Raw genomic sequence first — 11,010 nt, 5'->3', positions numbered from 1 at the left:
GGAGAGCTGGCACCACTGTGGCAGGTTTGGAAGGGTATCAGAGGTGTGGGGGCCTGAGGAAGAAGGTCAGCTCACCACAAGTAGCCTAGAGGTAGACACAGAAAAGGAGGGACCAGGATATGTCCTACAAAGAGACACCCCCTCGCTGACACATTTTCCCTCCAATCAGACCCCACCTTCCATCTCTTCTGCCACCACTCTCCATCCCTGTTTGAATGAATCAGTGGATTGATCTATCAATTAAATCAGAGCTTTCATGGTCCACTTACTTCCTAGAGTCTGACCGGCCATCAGGATCAACCCCTTCCACACAGGAGTCTTCTGGGGCAGCTTACGTCCTCAAATGTATTAAACATATTTCTAACAATTTACCTGTGAATTTTGTTGGAGTATCTAAGTACATGGTGAGTAAACAACTCCCCACCCCATCCTCAGTCATTTTTCTTGTGTCTTTCTGCATCAACTAGTGTGATGGTTTGTATGTGCTTGGCCCAGGGAATGGCACTATTAGGAGATAGAGCCTTGTTGGAGTAGGTGTGTCATTGTGAGTGTGGGCTTTAATACCCTTGTCCTACCTGCCTGGAAGCCAGTCTTCTGCTAGTTGCCTTTGGAATAAAAGGTGGAACTCTCAGCTCCTCCAGCCCCATATCTGCCTGCCGTGCTTCTGCCTTGATGATAATGGACTGAACCTTTGACTTCTAAACCAGCCCCAATTAAATGTCATCCTTATAAGATGTTTCTGTTCACAGCAGTAAATCCCTCACTAAGACATCTAAGGTCTGTCTACCCTGTCACGTGGAGAGGAGACATTTTTACCTGTCCCCTACTCTGAAAGTGAAACATTCAACATTTTACCCTTTAACATACTTCCTACAAGTCTTACTTTTAAATATTCCTTGTCTATTTAAGACACACAGACAGCAACTGGTGGGACAGAAGGCCCAGCGCTCGAGGCTGAACTGTGAGGAAGTGTTGATTTAAGTTGGTCAGTTTGGGGATGATTTGTGATACTGTTGGAGGGATGTGTGACCCTCCCCTGCCCATTCAAGATTATCGGACTGTAGCACAGCACACAGGAAAGAGCATGGACTGTAGGGCCAGTAAGAATTGCATTTCCAGCGGCTGAGAGGATGACTTAGTAGGTAAGAGCACTGGCTGCTCTTGCAGAGATCCCGTGTTCAATTCCCAGCAGCCACATGGCAGCTCACAACCATCTGTAACTCTAGAAGATTTGATGCCTTATTCCAGCCTCTGTGGATTCAGGAACACAGGTAGTTCACAGCTAAACATGCAGACAAAACACTCCTACAGATGAAATAAAATAAAAATAGCAAAATTTAAAAAAAAGAATTCTATTTCTGCTGTACAGTAAGTTACTGAACATTGCTTAGGCTACTTCACACCTATAAGGTAAAGGTAATAATATAATATAGGATAGGATAATATGATAATATTATTATATTATATAATATTATATAACATGTAGCTATATAGTTATATTAATATATCGATAATTATATAATATATAGTTGTACAAATACATCGTATAATATTCAAGAATATAATTATATAGTATACATTATGTTATCTAATAATATAATACCATGTCAGAGGTGCTGGGCACACAGTAACTTTAAATCATCTCTTCTTTAAAGTCATCCAGCCAAGCTGAAGAGATGTCTCAGAGGTTAAGAGCACTGACTGCTCTTCCAGAGGACCTGAGTTCAATTCCCAGCAGCCACATGGTGGCTCACAACCATCTGTAATGGGATCCTCTTCTGGTGTGTCTGAAGATAGCTACAGTGTACTCACATAAATAAATAAACCTTAAAGTCATCGAGCCCATCGTATGCTTTGTGTGTGCCAATCCCATTTTCCAGGACACACCAGGAAGCAGCATGTATCATATGGGTTGCAAGTATCAGCCAGACTCTCTTAATCACTTCTCTTCCCTCCACCTCCTTCTCTTTGGACATGCATTAAATCTGCCCATGCTAAACATCTGGACTGTCCGTCTTCCCCTGGCCAGGCCATCATGCATTATGGGCTGGAAATTTCAAGTCATCAATACTGGAGCCAGCTGTGCTGTGTAGGATCAATTTCACTGTGAACCACAGGACTCTTTAAACCTCTGTACCCTGTGGTTGCTGCTAAAGGTGAGACATCACCTTCTGATGCCTGTGACTGCTAATGATGTTATGGTAATGCAGACCAAGACTCCCAAGCTCTCTGGGTCCCCTGACCAGGCAGGATTTACAGTTGAAAGATGGGTGAGCCTCCAGTCTCCCCCTTTCAGCTGTAGTGTCCTGACAAATCTCTGAATTTCTTTTTCTTTTTTTTTTTTTTTTTTAATCAGAGCTGTAAAATGGGAGGAAAAAATACCCTCTCTGGGGTTCTTTTGCAAATCATGTGGAATTTTGAAGAAAGCATGGGATAATCAGTAAGTTTTTGATACACAGCAAAGTCTTTTTCTATAGTAAGAGGGGAGGTTCCTGGGCTCTGGGAGCTCCAGGGATCTTTAGCAACACCCAGGACCCTAGCTAGGACCTGTCAAAGGACTAAATAATAAAACGCTGGTGAAGATATGGAGAAAGGGGAATTCATCCCCATGGCAATAGGGACGTATGTGGTACAGCTATGAGAACACTACAGAGGTTTCTCAAAACATTCACGTGGGCTGGAGACAAGGCTCACTGGCTGTAGTGGTTATTCCATCTGGGATGAACTACAATATACAGAGACACTCCATAAGTTCTGTGACTGTAGAGCACTTGCTCTCCCCATCCCCCCACCAACCTTTTTTGAGATAGGTTCTCTCTACAAAACTCTGGCTGGTCCTGAAACTCTCTATGTAGACCAGGCTGGCCTTGAACTCAGAGATCAAGACCTACCCCTACTTTCCTGAGTACTGGTATTAAAGGTGTGTGCCACCACATCCACCCAGCACTTGCTACCCTTGCAAAGGTTCTCAGTACCCACACACAGTGGTTCACACTGTCTGTAACTCCAGTTCTAGGGGATCTAATGCCCTCCTTCTCCACAGATCATACATGCAGGCAAACACACACATAAAATAAACAAGAAACAGGACAGACTGACTATAGGATCTAGAAATCCCACTACTAGGTTTTTATGTCAGAAGGAAATAAAATCAATCTATCAGAGACATGTGAGACTCATGTTACCTGGCATTCTCAGTGGCTATGCTATGGAGTCAACTAAGATGCTAGCTCATAGGTGAGCAGATGGGGAACTTTGTATTGAGACAGTTGAATGCTTTTTACTAAAAAAGAGTAAAATGATGGGTTGTGGTGATGCACACCTTAAACACAAGAGGCAGGCAGATCTCTGTGAGTTCAATGCCAACCTGAGCTACATGGTAAGTTCCAGGCCAGCCTGGGGCCACATATCAAGACCCTGTGTAAAACAAGCAGAATAGTGAAATCCTGTCCTCCGTGACCACAGTGAAAGAGATTCAGGTATATAATGTCTGACCTCACATATAGAAGATTAAGTTGATTGTAATAAGGGTAGGGGTTACCTGAGGCTGGTGAGTGCTAGAGAACTAGAGGAGGGTCGACTGGCAGGTACTGAGCGAGCCCTAGCATTGCACAACACAGCGCGGTGACAGGAGCTTCCGTGGGAAGCCATGTTTCAGAAAGCAACTCGGATTTGCTGTGCCTGAGGGGAGAAGACCCTGGTTTGCTCTCTTCATCCCTGCCTGTAATGATCCTGATGTGCCTGTCAAGAATTCACAATGAAAAAACCATAAACTTGCAGCTGGGGCTCTAGGCAAGCATGTTTGCATAGCAATTAGGAAGCCCTGGGATCCATCTGGGAACAGGTATGGTCAGTCATACATACCCATACATGTAGCATTCAGGAGGATACAGGCAGGAAGAAGTATTAGAAGTTCAAGGTTACCCCTGGCTAAGTAGTAAATCTGAGACCAGCATGGGACACTTAAGACCATATTGCAAAACAAACAAACAAGCAAACAAAACAAAACAAAACAAAATACCCTACCAAAAGGCAGAAATCCAAACAAAACTCATGCAATCTTGAACAGAGACTAAGAGTATTTGGAACGCCAGGCTGTCCTCTGAGAGCAGCATTTGTGGGTGGTGCTCCGGCTCCTAAAGGGTGACAGAGTGGTGGCTGTGTCTCCCAAAAGCTCCAGTGAGCAGCGGACAGAGGTGCTCCTGATGACTTCCCAGCAAGGGTGGATCTGAAACAGGTTTGGGGTTCCTTAGGTTCACAGCCTCTGGGGAAAAACAAGGTCCTCCTGGCATGAACTCAACATGAGACAGGTCTCGTAAGAACACAGAAGCCAAACCACCAATCTGAATAAATAAGCATTAAGTTTATTGGATCATGAATAATTTAAGACTGTTACAATCATCAGCTTTATTCTCTATGACGTGGGGCAGATCTCCAGCGGATTGTTCTCAAACCCAAAAACCTGATGACAAATGAGAATTAAATAGGGATGGGGGGGAGGGATGGGGGGTGTGTGTGGAAACATACCGTACACAAAATACTCAATTCCTAGTTTTCTCTTTAAAAATGGCTAGAAAAAAGTCATCAAAATGCAGCAGTTTTATCGATTATTTACAATTTTTATGTTACAATGAAAAAAAAAATGTACATCTTATAGAACATGTTTCATAAACCGCTCGGCTCGAGACAAGCAGGTCAAAACAGCAAACCTCCCGTCTGATACCTGCAAAGTTGGATTGTTTTGCTTTTGAAGTAGATTTGCCATGGTCAGATTTGAGCACACAGAATTTTAAAGTCGCGCACTAACCAATAAAATTTAAAATGTCCCCAAGGTCAGAGGAAGATCTGGGCAAGTCTTGCCCTTGTCACACTCCCACCCCACCCCCAACCTTAAGTTAAAAGGACTTCTGTAGAATTCGTGGCCTCCTGGGAAGAAAACTTTTGGCTCCAACTGGTACCTCAGCATCAGCATTGCATAGGATTTATTTCATTTCAAAATTAGCCTATCTATAGAAAAAGGCAAACATGGAAGCATTTCAGACAGAGCTCTAAATGAGTACAAAGTCACTTTGTCCAAGGTGGAGTAACAGGAAAGGAAAACCATGACCCAGTCGGAAATGTGCCTTTCAGACAGCCCTGCTTCCCAGTGCTTCGGGAAGGTGGCTGAGCTGGGAGGCACTCAGGGGCCACAAAACCAAGTCAGGCAGCATGGGTACACAGGTTGCTGTTGCGGTCCTGGATGTGGTGGGAGAGAAGTCTAGGCGTGGAGAGTGGGGAAGAGGGTGTCCTTAAAGAAACAGTTCTAAGCAATGTTGGTAGGGTGTATTCCTAAGGTGACTGAGAAAACTATGTCGAGGAGAGGCTTGATTTTCCTACCTCCCAAATTCACAGTATGAGAGTGTACGGCCGTTGCTGGGAGATAGACTGAGAAGGGCTACCCTTTGGGGGGAGGGGGGCCCTGGAAGGCTCAGGGTTTGGCCCTGGTCACAGGCTACACATGTGGTTTAAAACTTGTATTACAAACAAAACAATAGGAGACACACTCACATCCATTCTAGAAGGGAAGGCTGGGTCTGGGATTCCAGCAGGGGGTGGAAATGTTTCTATTTACCAGTTAACAGGACAGTCTTGTTGCTTTCAACAAGGAAGGAAGAAAATCATTGCCATTCCAAGCAAAGTGAGCAGGTTCAGGTCAAGCTCTTAGGGTAAGAAAATAAAAAAAAAAAAAAAAAATTAAAACAAAACAAAACCAAGAGACAAACGTCCAACAGTAGAACAGTAAAGATGGGATAAAAACCCTGATCGTTAACAGAGACCCCTCAGTGGGGCCAGGAAAGTCTATAGAACATAAAGAGCTCAAAGATGTCCATATGGTGAGGGGACATCAGTGTGCTGAAGCCATGGCACACTGGGATATGTGTCCTAGAATATGGGTTTGCAAGGTTGCATGGACTTGTGGGGTCACTGTCCAGTGAGTTTGTTAGCTGGAGACTGATAGGAGCCTAAAAAAACTTTCACTTTCTCTCTCTCTCTCTCTCTCTCTCTCTCTCTCTCTCTCTCACTCTCTCTCCATATATATGTGGATATCCACAATCATACATCCACACAGATGACTCTTTTGGATGAGAAATTGACAACTTGTGTTCTCTTCATGGATAGATGACTTATAGCCCTGTTTACTTCGATGGGGAAAACACACACACACACACACACACACACAAAGCCCCAGGCAGGAACAACACTCATGTGAATGGACATGGTCAGTACAAAACCAGTAAGGCATTGCATGGGGGCAGTCAGCACCGAAGAGGTCAGGCAAGGCTCATCAGGACGGAGGCACGGCCAGGACTCTGGGAAGGGTGGCCGCCCCTCCCTGGCTAAGCTGTGTCACGTTGGTTCTGAGGAAAAGTGCCAGTGTTTGGTGAAGGGGCATCATCAACTCCTCCTGCAACTGGGGTCTGGGGTGCCTGAGGTGATGACATGGGATTCTCAGCTCTCAGAGACAAGAAGGAAAGGCGAGGTCCATGGCTCACCCACAGAACTGGTCCTCATCTATCTGCAAGGATACAAATGCCCACACAGACCCAGAAGGAGGTGTTGAGGGCCCAGAACTGTGACAATGGACACTGAAAACCCAAGCTGAGGGAGGAGGCAAATTCTACTTAGCTCTTGCTTTCACCAAAGGACTAATTCTGGTCAAGGGAGTGGGGGTGGGGAAAAGGGGCCTTCACAATCAACCAGAAAGAAAGGCAGACACAGGCAGGGGTCGATAGTTCTCCAAAGAACTACTCTCACAGTACACAGTGTTTGCGGACAGAAACCTGACCATTTAGACAGACGAAGGAAACAGGCGTGCTTTTCTGTGTTGCTAGCCCCATCTGCTAACTCACATTCTCGCGACTTGCTCTCACGGATAATCGGGGCTGATGGACCGGAAACAGGGGAAGGGGTGCTCTGGAACAGACAGAATACCTCTCGGGAAGGACAGCACCATGTGGAAAACAGAGACATGTGATGTACTGGTGTCCCTGGGTGGCGCTCCAAGCAGGCGCCCTCATTAGCACCAATTCTTCCGTGGAGGGTGGGTGGCATGGCTCTGGGGTGCTGGTGGCTAGACCCAAGCTGGCGGGTCTGTGCTGGGGGGAAGCCCTGCTGTCTGTGTTTCCAAGTTGGGTTTAGTCTTTTCTGTCTGGGGGGGGGTAGCGTGTGGAGGGATGCTGTTGGGTTTCAGGGCACCAAGCAGAATCTTACATTTAAAATTTCCATTTAAACTCTTTATATTTCAACGGTGAGGATCCTTTCCCATGAAGTGTTTTCAGTGTCTCACGGAGGTCACGGCAACAAGGCAAAAAAACGAGGATGAGGGTAGAACAGAAGCTAGTACAGTTGTCACTGTCGGAGGAAGAGGTCCTGGGCTGCTCATGCAAGGGCAGATAGCAAGGAATGAGGGTCTCCTGCTCCTGCTACTCTGCTCTGGCTTCAAGGCTGTGGCAGCCAGGGCTGGCTCAGGAAGTCATCTTCAGAATGAAGTGGAGGATGTGGGGTGGGGATGGAGCAAGGAAAAGTGAGGGGCCTCGGTCACAGAGTGGACTCCAGGGAGGAGTCCAGAATGTCATCATGGTGGCTGTTGCTGTTGGAGTCACTGTCATAGCTCTGGGGGCTGGAGTAGTTGGCCGCCTCCTGCAACCTCATCAACATGTTCATCTGTGGAAAGAGCAGAGAGGTGGGAGTGCCTGTCAGTTTGCTGGGAAGCCCCCCACCCCCACCCCCTTAGCCTCTCTGGAGCCCCTGCCACCTACTCAGACTCGCCTCGGGGTCATAGCTCACCCGAGAGGCTGTAGACAAGAGCACAGAGTCCTGGGTTCAAATCCCAGCTTCCCCGATTACCAGCTGCATGACCTTGAAAGGTTACTTAGTCCTTTCCTGTGGCATTTCCTGACTGGTCAAACTTAATTCAAATACACACAGTTCCTGCCCATCATGTCGAGTTAATATATGCGCCACACTGTGAGTGAAGTGGAAAACCCTACCACTGCCATCCCCACAGCTGTTGCTAGTGGCACCTGGCCGCCTTGACATCCGAGGCATAGGGGCCTCAGTCACTGCCACAGCCTTCGGGAAGGGGAGGAGCAGTTGGCCAGGAGCAAACAGTATGCAAAGGATACGCACCACACACCAAATACTAAAGCACCCGAGCCTCCCATGCCCCATGTGTGGGCCAGACACAGGGCTGATCTCTTGGGAAGCAAAGGACCTGGTGTGCTGACCACTCAAGAACTGCCCACCTGTGACAGAGCAAGTTTTAGGAGTGTGTAGTGGTTTGAATATGCTTGGCCCAGGGAGTGGCACTATGTGAAGTAGGTGTGTCAGTAGGTGTGGCCTTAGAGTAGGTGTGTCACTGTGGATGTGGGCTTTAAGACTCTCATCCTAGCTGCCTGGGAGCCAGTATTCTCCTAGCAGCCTTCAGATGAAGATGTAGAACTCTCGGCTCCTCCTGCACCATGCCTGCCTGGATGCTGCCATGTTCCTGCTTTGATGATAATGGACTGAATCTCTGAACTTAGCCGCAATTAGATGTTGTCCTTATAAGAGTTGCCTTGGGCATGGTGTCTGTTCATAGCCGTGAAACCCTAACTAAGACAGAGTGTGAGCTGTTGCCTGCCTCCTTTACCTCAAGTGGAGAAAGCACCTCTAGGCCTTTGCTCGACATCTCCTCCACCTTACTTTCTGTACTGGCCACATGTTTGGGAGCAGAGAGTGGCAACCAAAAATATCTTTGCTTTTGCTTATAACTAAAAATTGCTATTTTGTATCTCATATAGCAAGTAGGTTAGGAGGAAGGGCCTCTCTGGGCTAAGGAGAAGGCTGTCACAGCAGATTATAAAACCTGCCTTCCAGATGCTGTGCAGACTCTCCCTGGGGTACCAGGCTGGTAGGCCTATCAGCTGCTCTTTATCTGCACAGCCAGAACCACGGAAGAGGAAGGTGAGGCGAGGCTGCCAAATAGCAGTTAATTCTCTGCAGCACGGAGGGTCGCTCACTATCGAATACCCCGAGTCCACACTGTATGGTTCTGAGATAAAATCCAGCCAGTCCAGCTCTCAGGAAGGACTCATTCTCACTGGGGGGGAGGAATCAGTAAGGATGTCAGCCACTACCATAGAGATGTGTGGTCCTAGGCAGAGAGAGAGGCTCAGGAGCTACAACGAGCATACAGAGGTGCTTGTGTCAGCATAATCCCCTTCACCAGCCTGGGTTTGTTCTGAGAGGACCGTGTTTGGAGGACCATCCAAGTTTGACCCAAATGCTTCATACACTGAAGGATTTCCCAGCTCCTACTTTTACATAAGACATGACACACAATGAACTTACTAACCTCAATAAGGTGACCTGTGACCTTGAGAAATGTCTGCTGGGTTCAGCAGACCATGGGGCAGGATAGCAGTGTTGAATTCTTTTAATCAGCTCCTATTCACAGCCTTCATACAGTGTGGCTGTGCCGCAGCCCCTACCGGCAGGACTTGGACAACTGAGGTCATCAGCTGGCATTTATTTAGTCCACCGGCTCCCCACAAGGGCTAGAATAGGTGATGTGGCTGCCTTCCAGCCCCACTCTTTCATTATGTAACGCAAGCAATACTCTCTGTTCTTTTGTTGTAGGTGCCATAGAAGTGGGGGGCAGGTTTCAGGCAGGCTGACAGCCATACCTGTGGGGACTTGGCACGTTTGCTTCCTCTAAAAAGCTTCTATGGCATTTTGATGAGTGAGGTATAACTTGGCAGTATGACTATGCACGAGTCTAGAATTGACTGGGGATTTATCATTTATACCCAAGGTCTGTCTGTCTTCCTTCCTTTTTAATTTTTTTTTTTTTTATGTTTCTCTTCTCCCCTAGGAAAACATGGCTCGGTCTCATCCCACTAGCCAGGGTATCTGGATTGGGGCTGTCATGTCTTCTGCTTGTGTCTCCTGCTCTTAAAAACTGCTCATTGTCTGGCTTTGGTGCCAAGTCCCTAGCCCTCTATAGGACAGTATATGATAATGGTACCATCTCAAATCAGAGGACAAATAGTGGGGCAGAGAACATGTGTCAGGACATTTAAAGGGGGAGGAAAAAAAAATCAAACTTTTAACTTTATACAAGAAAAACTTTAAGTGAGGTTAAAGGCCTTAGTGGAAAATCAACACCATAGAAGAAAATACTGGAGAGGACTGTCCCTATTAATGGGGTGAGTCCAGCCTTCCACAACAAGCCTTTGTCAATCCCCTGTGTCCTGAGAGCTTTGCCTCACACCCAGCCCCTGGCTGCCGCTCCCTTTGTTGCCGTCAACTCACCAGTGGATCTCCTTCAGTGTCGCTGGGGGGCACCTGCTTGCTTGTTGACCCCTCCCGAGGCAGGGAGTAGCCATCGAAGCCCACGTCCTCAGGCCGGAGCTGCAGGAGGGGCGGCCACTCATGCTGCTGAGGGCTGGCGGCCCATGGATAGGTGTCCATGACCCACTTGGCAGGGTCCTCCCAGGGAGCACGCCTTCCATAGAGCTGCAAACAGGCAAAAAAACGGGTACAGTCTAGAAGCAGGCCGAGACTTTCTCTTGTTGCCCTAGTTCTGTAGCTTGATGGAAAAACCTCCTAAACCAGTATCGTGAGCAGCATTCTGAACTAGGGAAGTCGTCCAGGATAAACACAGCCTGTGGGTTAGGTGCTCAGGCTGACTCACTCTCAGCTCTGTCCCTGTGCATAGCATTTGCCTCCTGGCATTGCTGGCTCAACTTGATAGCCCCCAGGGAGGGAAGCAACAGTCTGAGGAGAAGCTTTACCAGTTTCCATGGTGGAAATATTCCCACCACAGCTGATATCACACTCCCGCCATGAGGCAGCTGAATGTTGGGTTGGAAAGAGCCAGTCCCTACTAACTTTCACAAGGCACCTCTAGAATCCCACTGATTAAGTCCACTCAGGGATTGGGTTCTGGGCAGCAACACGGCAAGTCTGATGACAAAATAAACCTTC

The 11,010-nt window shown here is 47.3% G+C and overlaps 1 protein-coding gene across 9 annotated transcripts in view; it reads right to left on the bottom strand.

Moving 5' to 3' along the window:
• Nucleotides 1-4,342: 4,342 nt before the first annotated feature.
• Nucleotides 4,343-11,010, bottom strand: part of Nav2 (neuron navigator 2) — a 646,610-nt gene continuing 639,942 nt past the window's right edge. For all 9 annotated transcript variants that reach the window (XM_076934936.1, XM_076934914.1, XM_076934921.1 and 6 more), the window contains 2 exons: nucleotides 10,336-10,539; nucleotides 4,343-7,704 (listed from right to left, as the gene is read on the bottom strand). In XM_076934936.1, the coding sequence (XP_076791051.1) occupies nucleotides 7,579-7,704; nucleotides 10,336-10,539 (330 nt within the window). In that variant the 3' untranslated portion in view covers nucleotides 4,343-7,578. The remainder of the gene's footprint in view (nucleotides 7,705-10,335; nucleotides 10,540-11,010) is intronic.

Source organism: Arvicanthis niloticus, chromosome 1 (genome assembly GCF_011762505.2).
Source record: "Arvicanthis niloticus isolate mArvNil1 chromosome 1, mArvNil1.pat.X, whole genome shotgun sequence".
Lineage (NCBI taxonomy): Eukaryota > Metazoa > Chordata > Mammalia > Rodentia > Muridae > Arvicanthis > Arvicanthis niloticus.
Note: the sequence above shows the minus strand (reverse complement) of the source record. Positions and strands in the feature narration are given on the sequence as shown.